Source organism: Schistocerca piceifrons, chromosome 9 (genome assembly GCF_021461385.2).
Source record: "Schistocerca piceifrons isolate TAMUIC-IGC-003096 chromosome 9, iqSchPice1.1, whole genome shotgun sequence".
Lineage (NCBI taxonomy): Eukaryota > Metazoa > Arthropoda > Insecta > Orthoptera > Acrididae > Schistocerca > Schistocerca piceifrons.
In genome coordinates, this window is record NC_060146.1 from 141,805,757 (window position 1) to 141,824,108 (window position 18,352).

The window sequence follows — 18,352 nt, forward strand, 5'->3', positions numbered from 1 at the left end:
TGTCTGTGATGCAGCGTCAGGGGCAACCACAGCCATGGCCTCCGAGCTGATAGTCCGTGCTGCTGCAAACGTCGTCGAACTGTTCGTGTACATGGTTGTTGTCTTGCAAACGTCCCCATCTGTTGACTCAGGGATCGAGACGTGGCTGCACGATCCGTTAAAGCCATGCGGATAAGATGCCTGTCATCTCGACTGCTAGTGATACGAGGCCGTTAGGATCCAGCACGGCGTTCCGTATTACCCATCTGAACCCTGCGATTCCATATTATGCTAACAGTAACTGGATCTCGACCAACGCGAGCAGCAATGTCGCGATACGATAAACCGCAATCGCGATAGGCTACAATTCGTCCTTTATCAAAGTGGGAAACGTGATGGTACGCATTTCTGCTCCTTACACCAGGCAACGCCGGTCAACTGCTATTTGTGTATGAAAACTCGGTTGGAAACTTTTCTCATGTCAGCACGTTGCAGGTGTCGCCACCGGCCCCAACCTTGTGTGAATGCTCTGAAAAGCTAATCATTTGCATATCACGGACTCTTCTTCGTGTCGGTTAATTTTCTCGTCTGTAGTACGTCATCTTCGTAGTGTAGCAATTTTAATGACCAGTAGTGTAGTTATCTTGTTGAATTCACTGAGAAGATCTTAAATTAAATTTTCCCTGAGACATTTAAGTCTCTAATTTCGCTACGATAACGTGGGAAGCTGAAGAGGTGAATTTAAATTTGTGCTGCGGCCGGGACTCGAACCCGGGTCTATTTGCTTACAAGGCAGATATCCTGACAATAACACCACTACAACATTATGGTCAACATAGCTGGGTAGTTCGTGCAGCTATGTTGACCATAATTCTGTGGTGGTGTAATGGTCAGCATATCTGCGTAGTAAGTAAGGGGTCCCGAGTTCGAGTCCCGGCCGCAGCACAAATTTTAATCCACTTCTTCAGCTTCCAACGTTATCACTGAGAAGAGCGTTTTTTGGTCGCACTTCTGGGGTGGTACGTGGCTCAGGGTTGGCAGCCATACAGTGGGCGTACATTTTATTGTGCCACTGATAATGTGCATCGTGTCATTTAGTACCACATCAATACTGCTGGCATGCGGGCTATTAATGAGCTCAGTATTCTGCCGCCGAGTAGACAAGCCCAACTGCTGATGTGCGGAGCGTACTTGCTGGGGAGCCCCAAGTGGTGCCACACAGTTTATAGATGTTGTTTCTTGTCCTCATTTTATCTGCAGTCTTTGTCAGGTGCTCCTTGTAAGAGAGCGTCCTGTCCACTGTGACTCCTAGGTATTCTCCATTCGCTGGGAAGATGCTTCTTCTTCTATAAATGCCCTGAACATTACGTAAGTACGAGGGGCGTTCAATAAGTAACGCAACACATTTTTTGTCTCAAAGCGGGTTCGTTTTATTCAATATTCCAATACACCATATTATTCCCCATCCTTTTGTCTACAAAACCCCGTTTTTCAACATAATTTCCGTTAAAGGCGAGGGCCTTATGACATCTTACTGGGAGAGCCTGTATGGTTGCACGGTACCTCTCTACTGGTCGACGTAGGAACCAGCGTCTTGCTCCCCAACATCCACCTGCTGCTTCCCGCAGAGTGCATCCTCCATTGGGCCAAACTGATGGAAGGTGCGAGTTCCAGGCTCTAGGGTGAAAAAGGAAGAACAGTCCAACAAAGTTTTGCGAGTACTTCCAACAGAGACGTCCAGTTCAGCAGCGAGTTGCCTGATTGTGGTCTGTCGATCACCTCGGATGAGAGTGTCTGCACGTTCCAACATTGCAAGAGTCACAGCTGGGTGCGACCTCGATGCGGTGTTGATAAACGCCTCGCCCAGCGACTCACCGTACTTTGGTTCACTGCCAGGACTCCGTACACATTTCGACATTCTGCAAACGCCCATGAATATTTACGATGCTCTGGTTTTCCTCCTAAAGAAACTCAATGACAGCTCTCTACATGGAGCGCTCCTCCACTGCAGACGCCATTTTGAAGACTACTAGCGCCATCACCTATCGCAACTTTATAAAGCTACAGGGGCTGAAGCGGGAATATTCTACGATGTCCCAAAACAAATTCCGCGTTATTTTAGCCGAAAATGTCCGAGCAAAAAGAATGTTTAACAATAGTTTCCCCTGGTGGCTCAAAGCCAGTGGCAGATGAGGCACTGTTGTATGTGTTCTAGAGAAATGGAAGTCGCAACAGTAAAAGGTGTGAAATCTTATGGGACTTAACTACTAAGGTCATCAGTCCCTAAGCTTACACACTACTTAATCTAAATTATCCTAAGGACACACACCCATGCCCGAGGGAGGACTCGAACCTCCGCCGGGACCAGCCGCACAGTTCATGACTGCAACGCCTTAGACCGCTCAGCTAATCCCGCGCGGCACGCAACAGCATGTATGAAACTACGTACTGTCACTGCCGTTGAAGCACCGATCTTATTTCGCAAGAAATACGGATTGTGGCGGTGGTGGTGGTGGCTGATTCGAGGGAGCGGCTAAACAGTGAGGTCATCGGTCTCATCGGTTTAGGGAAGGATGGGGAAGGAAGTCAGCCGTGCCCTTTCAAAGGGACCATGCCGGCATTTGCCTGAGAAGATTTAGTGAAGTCACGGAAAATCTAAACGAAGCTGGCCGGACGCGGGTTTGAACCGACGTGCTCCTGAATGCGAGTACAGTGGCCGCCCCAATCCCCCGACTGTAAACCTGGATAGAGCAGTTAAACCAAGGCCTATTACCAACGTTCATCGCTTCTGGACCAGACTGCGAGAGGAATAGCAGCATATCACTGAGGAAACCCTGAAGAATGCCTCGCCTATGAAGAGCAGTGATTAAAGCCGAAGGGGGCTTCTTTGAGGAGAGTAAAATTTGACTGCGTGTTCAGGGTGTCACAGAAAAACTGGAACATTTCCACAATCCAATAAAACTAGAAGTGATGAAGGAAAGAAATTGCATTCATAGCAATCGAAACTTTACAACTTCGTCATTTACGAAACATTGATGGCATTTATCATTTTTAAAATAATACATCCTCTACATGGCGTCCTCTTGTACGAATACATTCGTGAAGTCTGTTGTTGAGATTCCTCATTGACCGCTGCAACATCTCAGCTGGGACACTGAATTGCATCCCGAATTCTCTGTTTTAACTCATCCAGGGTTCTTCGTCGAGTCTTGTAGACTTTGCTCTTTAGGTAGCCCCACAAGAAAAAATCACAAACGGGTAAATCTGGCGATCTAGGGGGCCAGAGGATGTTACCGAATCGTGAATGTTCAAATGTGTGTGAATTCTTAAGGGATCAAACTGCTGAGGTCATCGGTCCCTAGATTTAAACACTACTTAAAGTAACTTAAACTAAATTATGCTAAGAACAACACACAAGCCCATGCCCGAGGGAGGAGGACTCGAACCTCCGGCGGGAGGGGCCGCGCAGTCCGTGACATGGCGCCTCAAACCGCGCGGCCATTCCGCGCAGCCCGAATCGTGAGATTATACGGTTGCACAACAATTCTCGCACATATGCCATTGATAGCCGTGCAGTGTGTCACGTCGCTCCGTCCTGTTGAAGCCAGGCTTGTTGAACGCTTGGAAAGCTGTTCAATACAGGTGTAACGAAAGTTCGTAACATCTCCACATAACGATCGGCATTGACAGTTATTGTGTTTCCTGTTCACTTGCGAAAAAATATGGTCCGATAATCCCATGTGATGAAACACCACACCATACTGTCACTTTAGTAGCGTGTAAAGGACGGTCATGAACGCCATTAGGATTTATTTTTGCCCAGTAACGGTAGTTCTGTTTATTCACATAACCTGTGAGAGGAAAATGTGCCTCATCTGTCATCCACAACTTGCTTAGAAATTCAGCGTCATTATTTACTCTTGTTACCATTTGTTGACTGAATCCTAATGGTAACCGGTAATCGTTGTCCTCCGAGTGTTGCACCACCCATAGTTTGTACGGATCAAATTTTAAATCAAGATGAAGAATTTTGGGAACACTTTCCTGGGACATTCCAACCACTGCTGCTTGCTTGCGAATTGAACGCCGTGGGCTCCGCAAGACAGACTCGCGTACAACATCAACGTTCGCTGGAGAACGCACACTTCTTGGTCGTCCTGTTGGTTTCTTCTAGAAGGCACATCCAGTCTCTTCGAAAATATTAATCCAACATTTTATCGCGTGTTTCGACGGAACGGCATCATGACGTCCAAAATCATAGAAACGTCGAAACTCCCTCTGCGCCACTACCAAACTATCATTGTTTTTATAAAACATTTTTATGGCTAATGCACGCTGATCCATGATTACTGAAGTGGTGGACTGTTTACTCGCAGTCACGAATCCGCAGTGCTGCCATCTGCGCATGGCTGCCATAACTCATTTCAAGCATTCAATAAAAGATTATTCCAAATCTGACTTGTGGGTATTTGTAACATTTCTGGTCCAATTTGCATTTTTTCCTCAAAATCACTAATGTTTAAAAACTTTTGAACTATAGTGTACTCACATTAATAAAATTCAGGGAAAAATTTGAAAAGTTCGGCTGTCACGCCATACATGGATGTAGTTGTGGTTGATAGCGGCCACACGTTTATTGTTTACTACTAACCTCCAGATGTCACAAACGCAGGTCGGTACCAAACGTTCCATATCGAAAGAGTACCGCCCGAAACTCCTATTAAGATCATACTATATGGTGCTGCCCAGCAGGACGCGTATAAACGTTAATTAAAAGTAACAGAAGAGCTATGGAGCACAGGAAAATCATAACTGTGAGTAACCAATATGTATGGCTTCCCCGAGGAAGTTTGCAGAACGTTAGATGGTTTCATGAAGGGTCATATATTCATAATTCAATGATAAGAATATTTTTACTGTGCTATCCGTGAATGTGTTATATCGGACAACGTGTTTATGAGATGTAAAAGGGTGGTTTGGCGTTCACAACAATGTAATCTTAGCAGCCTGCGTTCGCGTCGTTTCTTTGAAAGTAGTAAAATTTTGAAGTACATTTGCAGTTTCACAGAATATACAATCAGAAAAGAAAAATAAAGAAACAATTGCATTATATGTGCAGAAGTAATAGTTACAATAATGATTAAAAATAATCAAAATAATACACCTCGAAGATGACGTGCTACAGACGTGAAATTTAACCGACAGGACGAAGATGCTGTGATATGCAAATGATAAGCTTTTCAGAGCATTCACACAAAGTTGGCGTCGGTGGCGACACCAACGACGTGCTGACGTGAGGAAAGTTTCCAACCGATTTCTCATAACAAATAGCAGTTGACCGGCGTTGCCTGGTGTAAGGAGCAGAAATGCGTACCATCACGTTCTCGACTATGATAAAGGTCGGATTGTAGCCTATCGCGATTGCGGTTTATGGTATCGCGACATTCCTGCTCGCGTTGGTCGAGATCCAATGACTGTTAGCAGAATATGGAATCGGTGGGTTCAGGAGGGTAATACGGAACGCCGTGCTGGATCCTAACGGCCTCGTATCACTAGCAGTCGAGATGACAGGCATCTTGTCCGCATGGCTGTAACGGATCGTGCAGCCACGTCTCGATCCCTGAGTCAACAGATGGGGACGTTTGCAAGACAACAAGCATCTGCACGAACAGTTCGACGACGTTTGCAGCAGCATGGACTATCAGCTCGGAGACCATGGCCGCAGTTATCCTTGACGCTGCATCACAGACTAGAGCGCCTGCGATGGTGTACTCAACGACGAACCTGGGTGCACGAATGGCAAAACGTAATTTTTTCGGATGAATCCAGGTTCTGTTTACAGCATCATGATGGTCGCATCCGTGTTTGGCGACATCGCGGTGAACGCACAGTATTCGTCATCGCCATACTGAGGTATCACCCGGCGTGACGGTATGGGCTGCCATTGGTTACACGTCTCGGTCACCTCTTGTTCGCATTGACAACACTTTGAACAGTGGACGTTACACTTCAGATGTGTTACGACCCGTGGCTCTACCCTTCATTCGATCTTCTGCGAAGCCCAACATTTCAGCAGTATAATGCAGGACCGCATGTTGCAGGTCCTGTACGGGGCTTTCTGGATACAGAAAATGTTCGACAGCTGCCCTGGCCAGCACATTCTCCAGATCTCTCACCAATTGAAAACGTCTGGACAATGGTGGCCGAGCAACTGGCTCGTCACAAGACGCCAGTCACTGCTCTTGATGAACTGTGGTATCATGTTGAAATTGCATGGGTAGCTGTACCTGTACACGCCATCGAAACTGTGTTTGACTCAATGCCCAGGCGTATCAAGGCCGTTATTACAGCCACAGGTGGTTGATCTGGGTTCTGATTTCTCAGGATCTATGCACCCAAATTGCGTGAAAATGTAATCACATGTCAGTACTAGTATAATATATTTGTCCAATGAATACCCGTTTATCATCTGCATTTCTTGCTGGTGTAGCAATTTTAATGGCCAGTAGTGTAATAAGTACATAACGTTCAACTAACGAAGCGAAAGCAGACAAGGAAAAAACTTTGCTGCAAACTCCGAAAAGTTCTTTTACATGTCGGGAAAATGTTCTCCCACACAATAGATTCACGCGTAGACAGACAAAATCACTGGGTTCGAACGCGGGACCTTTGACGAGACGACCTCACGCTCTACTAACAAACACTCACGCAAGATTTGTAAAATACTTACTCACAGATACGTTTTTCCTTTGTTCCGTCGTTCTGGTGTCACTTTTAATTACCGTTTATGCATGTTCTACTGGACAACACCATATAGCACGAACTAAATCGATGTTTTGATTGATACTCTATCGACATACAACGTTCGGTACCGATCTGAACGTCTAACATCTGGAAGTTTAGGTGTGAGACATTCCAACAGTCGAATCAACTTAAGGAAATCGCTGACATTTGGCAGAGGTTTTGAAAGCTTTCAGCTTCGAAGTGCAGAATACGTGTAGCCGAGAACAATAGCCGGCTATTGGGCTATGAAGAGCCGTTGCCATAGAGACGTTTACTAAATCGTGTTGTTCACTCGAGAAACAACTGCTTTCAGCGTAAAGAAACTGTCTTCTAAATTGAAAGTGGTTGAAGACATGGAAATGAATTTGTTTCGATGTTACACTAAAAACACAGTTCATTCTTTATTTTCTTTCCTAATAGAGTATTAGCAAAATGAATACCCGGGCAATGGCGGGTTTGTCAGCTAGTAGGTTATAAATTTAAGCACTAGAAAGAATTTTCTGATGGTATTTATATGGACTGTTGCCTTGTGTGGAAGCGAAATGTGGACTGTAAGCAGTTGAGACGTGGGGAGAACGGAAGCTTTTCAACTATGGTACAGAAGAATGTCTAAGATTAGGTGGATAGATCGGATGGGGAGATACCGAATCTAACTAGAAAGAAAAGAAACTTACAGTGCAACTTGAGTGAAATAAGATTCAAATGGCTCTGAGCACTATGGGACTTAACATCCGAGGTCATCAGTTCCCTAGAACTTAGAACTACTTAAACCTAACTAACCCAAGGACATCACACACATCCATGCCCGAGGCAGGATTGAAACTGTGACCGTAGCAGCAGCGCGGTTCCGGACTGAAGCGCCTAGAACCTCTCGGCCACCGAAGCCGGCTTGGAGAAAAGGGATCAGTTGACAAGATACAGCTTGTGGGGTCTGCGAATCGTTAAGTATTTTAAACATTTTCGGAAGGTGACTATTAACAGCCGTCTGGCAATGTATAAAATGCATGTTTGATCATCAGCTGCTTTTTTATTTAAATGCTAAACATCGACCGGTTTCAGTCACAGACCGTCATCACGATTCTATTCAAAGATTCAAATTCATGACTGAAAACGGTCTGTAACAGATTCCTTTAGATACTTGTGTTGTAAATAAAAAACGTAACTCATCGTCAAATATGTCAAGTATTGATTACTGTATGTGTTCAATGTATGCATTTCTGTACAAGAAATCACCCGGGACACTGTTGGGTGGATGTTCAATCGAGGGCATGACTGCTTGTAAAGCCAGGCAATAATTCATTGCGAACTTTACACATACGTCTAAATGATGCTGATTAAACTTCGAGAGCGTTAGCCTTAACGCAAACTACACACGAAATTATTTTGCAGCTGTTGACGTCCGTTCACGCCATCTCTTCCACGCGCGGGCAGGTACATAGTTTCACGAGTTCTCGTCAGGTGGCAGCAGCAAGCAGCGACTGCATACAATATTCCGACCGGCGCCAGTCTGTTGTTCGCTCTCGAAGTGTGCGGCGCGTTTTCGACTGGAAACGTTCGGATAGCGAAACCCCGCAAAAGCAACGACTGAAAACGCCAAACAAAGGTTGCCTCCGACGACTAATCACGTAAGCTAACACAATATTAACATTCCCCTTGATTATAATTGATATTCAAGTGCAGCAAATCGTATTTCATTGTTTCATACACAGTGAGTAACGTTAATATTCGGACACTACGAGATTTATATTTTGTATCATCATAACTTTGTTCTCAGTAAAACAACCGTGAAACATAACCAAGTAACTACATGACTTATAAATAACAGCATGAGCTTTATTAATATAACATATGAAACTTCTTTTTAATACGATTTAAATACAACTGTCCCGTTATCACGTTACGTTAATACTCGGACATTTTTCAGAACTAATTCATTCAAGACAATTTTTTTGTGAAAAATGTGTTTCAATATCATGTAGGGCAGTCATTCTGTTGTATCACTTCTTTCAAACGCTGCGTTGCTAATGATCTTTTTCAAACAGTCGATACAGAGACGATCGTATTCTTTTAATCGACCCCTCAAAGTTTCTTTGGAAGGTACTAGTGCTTTTCTGTTACGCCGCTGTAATTCTCCACACACATTCTCTGAAGGGTTGAGGTCTGGCGATTAAGGTGGTGGTAGTAAGACTTCCGATCAATCGTACAACAAATATCTCTGCACAATGCGAGCCTTGCGTTTCACGTCGTGGTCATGGTAAAACATGAATGTGTTTGATATCCCGATTTTTCTTTTTTCTTTCTTTTTTTTTTAGTATATTCACATAGGCGTATTTATGCATAACACTGTCGATGGACAGTAATTCGTCCGGTCCAGATGTGGATACACATTCACAGACGGTTTCTACCTAGGCACTCTTCCATTGTAGGCACTATCTTTCAATGCTCTACGAATCATTTGACGATGTATTTTTGTTTCGAAGCTCACTTGCTGATCTGGTTGCACTAAGTGTAGGAACCTTCTTTAGTTTTCGTGTTAGATTCCTCTTGTCACGTGCACCTAACTTTTTTTGATTAGCCCTTCGAGGTGTAGAGACAATACGGTTCTCGTTGTTGAATCGTTTGACATTTGCGACAGTTCTTTTACTTTTACTTTTTGTCTGTATGATTTACCTTTTACATTATGAAAAACCACAAGTTGCCCTATAGCAATACTGATATTAATTGTGCGTGATATTGTATTGTCTAGACAGTCGATTGTAAATAAACACTGTCTTCTAACTCAGGGGCATAAAACTTGGCGAAAACAACCTAAACTAGTGCTACACTATCAACTGTGCGCATATTAAAGTAAGGTGAAAATAGAAAAGTGTGTTATTTAAGCCGCGTTATTTAACAAATGTTGTAAGTTGTATAAGAGTGAGTATTGTTCATACTGTTATTCACTTCACATCTACCGGTACCTTAATGTAATAGTTGATTATTTTTTATTTTTGTTTTGTTAAGAATAAAGATATGATACTACAAAGCAAAACTCAGATCCACCGCGTTTACCTGCGGTTCCAAAACCGAATTTCGTAAACTGATTTCTCAATACACTTCAGAATCGATTCTGGAAATCCGCTCCTAGTTGCCGGTTTTCCAATTCCGCAATCAATTTTCGCTCTCATGTAAACACAAACGGTTTTGAAGTGTGCTTGGGCTGCAGGTTTCGTCTTGTTTTGAAAAATTTCCGGCGAATACGGACGGAGTGGCTTTTTGTGCAGTGAAAGAAAAGTTGCAATATTAAACTGAAGCTGTTTACACCTGGTCTAATTGAAGCGAAAGAGCGATTATGTTGACTGAATGAGGAACTGTAACAGCTGCTTCTCAGGTGCCATATCCAACTGGGCTAGCAAATACGCTTCAGACCTTAACAACAGCGGAAAACGGTTTCCGAAATTCGGTTTTCGTCTTTCGGAAGTTGTGTCCTAATATTAGCGTTCCTCACTGGATCTTCTGTCGACCCTTACCCGAAAATTAATTCCTCATCTATAATTTGCAAAACACTGAAGTGTACGGCAGTTATAAGAGTACAACGGCAAGGATGGAGCGCAGGAAGAATGATTTTTAAAAGCCTCTGTGAATGTTGTAATTTGAGCAAAGTATCCATTACGATGTCCGCACCTCGTGGTCTTGCGGTAGCGGTCTCGCGTCCCTCGCACGGGGTCCTTGGTTCGATTCCCGGTGGGGTCAGGGATTTTCCCTGCCTCGAGACGACTGGGTGCTGCTGTGTCGTCATCATCATTCATCTCCGTTACGGTCGGAGGAAGGCAATGGCAAACTACCTCCGCTAGAACCTTGCCTAGTCGGCGGTGCGAATCTGCCGCATCGTCCCCTACGCTCCTCGGAGTATGAGACCTCATCATCCACCGTAAAACCTGCGATAGCGATACGCAGGTTTTTGTTAGTATCTTTATTACTAAACCGCTACTCCGGAAGCCAGTAGCATTTGTACATTGTCTTTCAAACCGTTTCTTCTTTCTTTTGTTTTTTTCTGTGACTGGTTTGTTGTGGCCAGCAATGAATTAATCTGTGCCGATCTCTTCATCGCGGTACAGAACTTGTGATCTACGTTCTTAATTATTTATTGTTTTTATCCTTTACAGGTCCCTCCGCTACTGTGGCAATTATTCCCTGTCCTACCATACTGTCCCTTCATCTAGACAGTGTTTCCCACACATTCCTTTCCTCGCCGGTTCTCCCGAGAACCTCCTCACTCCTTCTCTTATCGGACCACCAAATTTTCAACATTGTTCTGTAGCGCCACATCTCAAATGCATCGATTCCCTTCTCATCCGGTTTTCCCACAGTCTTTGTATCGTTACCATACAATGTTGCTCCAAACGTACATTTTCAGAATTTCTTCCTCAAATTAAGGATTATGTTTGATACTAGTAAACTTCTCTTGGCCAGGAATGTCGTTTTTGCCAGTGCCAGTCTGCTTTTTGTTCTCCTTGTTGTGTCTGTCATAGGTTAATTTGATGCCTAGGTAGCAGAATTCCTTAACTTCATCTACTTTGTGATCATCAATACTGATGTTAAGTTTTTCGCAGTTCTTCTTTCTGCTACTTCTCTTTACTCTCAATCCATATCCTGTACTCATTAGACTGTTCATTCCATTCAGCAGATCCTGCAGTTCTTCATCTCTGAGGACAGCAATTTCATCAACGAATCTTGTCGTTAGTATTTTTTTTACCCTGAATTTTAATTCCGCTCTTGAGCCGTCCTTTTGGGCGAAAGACTACATCCCTGTCGTGCATCCCTTTTAATCCGAGCACTTCGTTCTTGGTCATCCACTCATATTCTTCCCTCTTGGCTCTTGTATATATTATACGTTACCCATCTTTCTCTATAGCTAACCCATATTATTCTCAGAATTTCGAACGCCTTACACCATTTGACATTGTCGAACGCTTTTTCCAGGTCGAAAAATCCTGTGACTGTGTCTTGATTTTTCTTCAGTCTTGCTTCCAGGGACAACAAACATATGATTTTCAATGTATCACATAATTATTGGCCGAATTAAAAAACTTAAATGCGGTCATATTTACCTAATTAAAAGATTTAATCTTATGTTAAAAGTTTACACGGTAACACAATTATTATAATTAGAATCTGTGTCTTGAGACAGCATAAGAGATCTCCCGCACATACCCAGGTTAGTATTCGAGAATTCGAGCATTTAACGACTTCTACCGAACTTTACATATCATTTCAAACCTTTACAAAAACGTTTTCTCGCTGAGACCCTGCAGAAAATTCTGGCATGGCGTTATAATTAATTACTTATTTACTACCGACTCTGTTCGTAACACTGTTTGCAGACAGCAGACAGCACCCATGTATACCACTGAATGTACTGCAAAATTGTATTATTGTACGACACACAGCTCAAGATGTGCCCAACTGTAAATACAAGCCTCAGAGCAGGTCTGAATGACGCCAGTAATGTACTTTTTCTGGTGGCCGACACAAACGCATGAAACCTTGAGCCCGTATTACAATATAAAAGATCTCTGTCAAAGATTTCATCAGCTTTCTTCGACCAAACTAGTTCACTGGAGCTATTACACGATCGTAAAACCTTTTGTAGTGGTTGGTTGGGAGTAGAATACGAACAACCAATCGCAAGTACAACAACATATGTCGGTGGCGAGCGCATTGCGTGAAAAGAAAGAGAAGCATAAACGCCTTTGTGTGAAACCGATGTGTTCCCCCAGAATTTGCTTCGTGAGCTACAGCGGGAGGACATACAGAGCAACGTAACATTGTTGAAAACGGACGAACAGACATTTCAATTTGCTCTAATAAAAGTGTTTGCATACACATTACTCATTTAAAATGGCATTTCTTAATTTCTTTCATCATAATCGATGTTTTTGGAAAGCCTGCACCTGCCTCAGTCACGATGTAAAAAATGAAACATAGTACTAGCTACAAATTTTTTCGTGTTTAATATGACGCGCTTCGGCAATTTATTCTCATTATCAAGAGTAAATGTAGTGTTTGAATGTGTGTTTCTCTGCATGCCTTGCCCCGCAGTTGTGTCTTTATGGTTTATACTGCAATGGGAGAGATTTCTTTTGTCCGATTTTTCGAAACGTCATTTGATGATGAGAATAAATTATCGTAAAGCATAGAGCATATCGTGAAAAAATATGTAACTGGTGAATTGTCTCATTAATTAAGACATGAACTCTACTTCTGCTGTAGATTGTCTCGTGCTTCGGCTATTTCAGCTTGCAATATAGTACTCAAATCCCACACTGCACCATTTTACGCATTATTCCAGAAACTATATGAATCACGTAAGGAAGAATTTATGAATGTTAAGTTGGGTTATTTAGAGAACAAATAAATAAATTTAATTCATTGATGGCTGGTCGCTGTGGCCGAGCGGTTCTAGGCGCTTCAGTCTGGAACCGCGCTGCTGTTACGGTCGCAGGTTCGAATCCTTCCTCTGGCATGGATGTGTGTGATGTCCTTAGGTTAGTTAAGTTTAAGTAGTTCTAAGTTCTACGGGACTGATGATTTCAGATGTTAAGTCTCATAGTGCTTAGAGCCATTTGAACCATTTGAATTCATTGATGTACTCTTGAACAGACTCGACCTTTCACATCTTCATCTCCTTCCACATCCTTCCTTTTTATGCGTAAGCTTAACATCATCCACAGTGCAGCCACTTCGGATCCAGCTTATTGCTCATTTTTGTAAGATTCCAGCCGCTTATTACGGTTTTTGTTACGAAGAATTTCTTGTCCTTCATACTTTGCAATGGTCACTTTGGTGGCAGCCACGCACCAAATATACTTCGTCATTCTATAGCTTCAGTGCACTGAAGCAAGCGAAGCGACATGAGTACAATGGCTAACTTTGATCGAAGATCTTTGCTAAAAGTTTCCCTGCTACATTGTCAAAGGTTTGGTCAAAGGGCTGTGATATTTATCATTGGCCACGAATACTACATTGCTGACATAAGACAGAAATACGACCATGTCTGTATTTATCATTGACCACGGCTCAAGAGATGCGACGTCATAAACATTGACACGCGTGAGAAAGTACCTTTTACTTAAAACGGAGCACAAGTGACCCAGTGCACAGTCATCCATTGTGTCATATTGAGTGCACTTACAGTCGGTCGGAGTTACTTTGTATCACTTTTTACCATTTTTTGAAAATACTGCACACGAAATAAAGAACACATCGCAACAGACATTGTAACATTTTACATCTGTAGTAATTGAGTGCTTGGAAAAGTGAAAATGTATATTAACTGTGCTGTAGTAGAGTAAAATTTCAATTTTGTTTCTGGTACAAAATTACATTGGCATTCAGGAAGACTTTAGAACAGTCTTAAAAAATAAAGAACTTTTCCTGTATCTAATGTTCTGGGTAAATTTAGATCGTACCAAAAGGAAATCAGGTGTTAATAAGAAGTAAAAACAAATAGTGTTAATTCAGTTACTGCACGCTTACTTCGAACTATCAAGATATTTGTATCCACCTGGTATTGTTGAACTTAAATCACTGTCGTCAGAAGCTCTCCTCACAGTCAAAGCAATTAAAGGATAATCACAAGCCTAGGAGCTTTTAGGAAGTTGGAAAGAAATCTGATATGCTAACTAGAAATCAAAGAGGTAATAAAATACTTACTTTTAGTAGAAAACAAAGCAAGTAGGTGGAGCAACAGCCAACTGAAACGAATGTGGTGAGTGGTATAAAGATACCCTGACAAGTAAAAAGTTACCCTGACTGGTTGTACCGATTCCCAACAGACTGTAAGTGGAATTTCAGATCTCCGCTAAACTTTTTCTCTCTTACTTGTGTAAAATCGAATATTTAACACATAAACTCATTTGTAATCCAATGTTTGAAGCTGTCTTATACATGGGAGATCTATTCTTTAAAGAACCAGGGGATTACCTGTATTCCTAGGTTCCTCACTTAAAGGTTGTCAGTAGGTTTTTGGAAAACAGCTCGCCTCTATCTTTAAGAATCTACCAATTCATTTTTCTCAGCATCACAATGACTCTCCCCCATGAGTCAAACCAGCTTTTGAACAATCGTGCTGCTCTTCTCTGTATACTTTCAACATTACCTATCAGTCCTATTTGATACGACTTCCACAAACTTGAGCATTATTCCAAGATGAGACGTACAAGTATTTCGTGAGGGATCTTTGTAGATCGATTCCATTTTCGTAGTGTCTTGCTACTGAACCGAAGTCGTCTACTGGTTTAGCTGCGACTGATCCTATCTGATTCTTCTGTTACATATCTCCGATAAAATTTCCATGAAGTAATAAGTGCTTTGGACAAGGGATCGCAGACTGATTCATTCCCGATTTCCAGACATCTTTTCATGTCGTTCCTCACAAACGGTTTCTAATCAGATTCTTTGCCTATGGAACAGTTGTGCAACAGGACTTGTGATTTCATGTCAGAAAAGTCAGGTTTTGCGGTAATTGACGAAAAGTTATGGAATAGAACAGAAGTGATATCTGACATTCCCCGAGGAAGTGTAAAGGTTCTTTGCTGTTCCTAATCTTTATAAATGGTGTAGGAGACAATCTGAGCAGCTGCATCAAGTTGCCTTTAGATGATGGTATCATTTACTGTGTAGAAAAGGCACCAGAAGATCATCTACATCTACATCTACATGACTACTCTGCAATTCACATTTAAGTGCTTGGCAGAGGGTTCGTCGAACCACAATCATACTATCTCTCTACCATTCCACTCCCGAACAGCGCGCGGGAAAAACGAACACCTAAACGTTTCTGTTCGAGCTCTGATTTCTTATTTTATTTTGATGATCATTCCTACCTATGTAGGTTGGGCTCAACAAAATATTTTCGCATTCGGAAGAGAAAGTTGGTGACTGAAATTTCGTTAATAGATCTCGCCGCGACGAAAAACGTCTTTGCTGTAATGACTTCCATCCCAATTCGCGTATCATATCTGCCACACTCTCTCCCCTACTACGTGATAATACAAAACGAGCTGCCCTTTTTTGCACCCTTTCGATGTCCTCCGTCAATCCCACCTGGTAAGGATCCCACACCGCGCAGCAATATTCTAACAGAGGACGAACGAGTGTAGTGTAAGCTGTCTCTTTAGTGGACTTGTTGCATCTTCTAAGTGTCCTGCCAATGAAACGCAACCTTTGGCTCGCCTTCCCCACAATATTATCTATGTGGTCTTTCCAACTTAAGTTGTTCGTAATTTTAACACCCAGGCACTTAGTTGAATTGACAGCCTTGAGAATTGTACTATTTATCGAGTAATCGAATTCCAACGGATTTCTTTTGGAACTCATGTGGATCACCTCACACTTTTCATTATTTAGCGTCAACTGCCACCTGCCACACCATACAGCAATCTTTTCTAAATCGCTTTGCAACTGATACTGGTCTTCGGATGACCTTACTAGACGGTAAATTACAGCATCATCTGCGAACAACCTAAGAGAACTGCTCAGATTGTCACCCAGGTCATTTATATAGATCAGGAACAGCAGCGGTCCCAGGACGCTTCCCTGGGGAACACCTGATATCACTTCAGTTTTACTCGTTGATTTGCCGTCTATTACTACGAACTGCGACCTTCCTGACAGGAAATCACGAATCCAGTCGCACAACTGAGACGATACCCCATAGGCCCGCAGCTTGATTAGAAGTCGCTTGTGAGGAACGGTGTCAAAAGCTTTCCGGAAATCTAGAAATACAGAATCAACTTGAGATCCCCTGTCGATAGCGGCCATTACTTCGTGCGAATAAAGAGCTAGCTGCGTTGCACAATAACGATGTTTTCTGAAACCATGCTGATTACGTATCAATAGATCGTTCCCTTCGAGGTGATTCATAATGCTTGAATACAGTATATGCTCCAAAACCCTACTGCAAACCGACGTCAATGATATAGGTCTGTAGTTAGATGGATTACTCCTACTGGCCTTCTTAAACACTGGTGCGACCTGCGCAATTTTCCAATCTGTAGGTACAGATCCATCGGTGAGCGAGCGGTTGTATATGAGTGCTAAGTAGGGAGCTATTGTATCAGCGTAATCTGAGAGGAACCTAATCGGTATACAATCTGGACCTGAAGACTTGCCCGTATCAAGCGATTTGAGTTGCTTCGCAACCCCTAAGGAATCTACTTCTAAGAAACTCATGCCAGCAGCTGTTCGTGTTTCAAATTCTGGAATATTCCATTCATCTTCCCTGGTGAAGGAATTTCGGAAAACTGCGTTCAATAACTCCACTTTAGCGGCACAGTCGTCGGTAACAGTATCATCGGCACTGCGCAGCGAAGGTATTGACTGCGTCTTGCCGCTTGTGTACTTTACATACGACCAGAATTTTTTCGGATTTTCTACCAAATTTCGAGACAATGTTTCGTTGTGGAACCTATTAAAGGCATCTCGCAATGAAGTCCGTGCCAAATTTCGCGCGTCAGTAAATTTTAGCCAATCTTTGGGATTTCGCGTTCTTCTGAACTTCGCATGCTTTTTCCGTTGCCTCTGCAACAGAGCTCGGACCTGTTTTATGTACCACGGGGGATCAGTTCCATCTCTTACCAATTTATGAGGTATGAATCTCTCAATTGCTGTTGCTACTATATCTTTGAATTTGAGCCACATCTCGTCTACATTTGCATAGTCAGTTCGGAAGGAATGGAGATTGTCTCTTAGGAAGGCTTCTAGTGACACTTTATCCGCTTTCTTAAACAAAATTGTTTTGCGTTTGTTTCTGGTGGATTAGGAAGAAACGGTATTGAGCCTAGCTACAACGACCTTGTGATCACTAATCCCTGTATCAGTCATGATGCTCTCTATCAGCTCTGGATTGTTTGTGGCTAAGAGGTCAAGTGTGTTTTCGCAACAATTTACAATTCGCGTGGGTTCGTGGACTAACTGCTCGAAATAATTTTCGCAGAGAGCATTTAGGACAATCTCGGAAGATGTTTTCTGCCTACCACCGGTTTTGAACAAATACTTTTGCCAACATATCGAGGGAAGGTTGAAGTCCCCACCAACTATAACCGTATGAGTGGGGCATTTATTTGTTACGATACTCAAATTCTCTCTGAACTGTTCCGCAACTATATCATCGGAGTCTGGGGGTCGGTAGAAGGAGCCAGTTATTAACTTAGTTCGGCTGTTAAGTATAACCTCCACCCATACCAATTCGCACGGAATATCTACTTCGACTTCACTACAAGATAAACCGCTACTGACAGACACAAACACTCCACCACCAATTCTGCCTAATCTATCTTTCCTGAACACCGTCTGAGACTTCGTAAAAATTTCTGCAGAACTTATTTCAGGCTTTAGCCAGCTTTCTGTACCTATAACGATTTCAGCTTCTGTGCTTTCTATTAGCGCTTGAAGCTCAGGGACTTTCCCAGCACAACTACAACAATTTACAACTACAATTCCGACTGTTCCTTGATCCAAGCACGACCTGTATTTGCCATGCACCCTTTGAGATTGCAGCCCACCCCGTACTTTCCCGAGGCCTTCTAACCTAAAAAACCGCCCAGTC

The 18,352-nt window shown here is 42.7% G+C and overlaps 1 protein-coding gene across 1 annotated transcript in view; it reads left to right on the top strand.

Moving 5' to 3' along the window:
• The window catches only part of LOC124716768 (hexosaminidase D-like), a 554,827-nt gene that overhangs the window by 12,292 nt on the left and 524,183 nt on the right, over window positions 1-18,352 (top strand). The window contains exon 2 of the mRNA XM_047243314.1: window positions 8,152-8,365. Coding sequence (XP_047099270.1) covers window positions 8,152-8,365 — 214 coding nt within the window. The remainder of the gene's footprint in view (window positions 1-8,151; window positions 8,366-18,352) is intronic.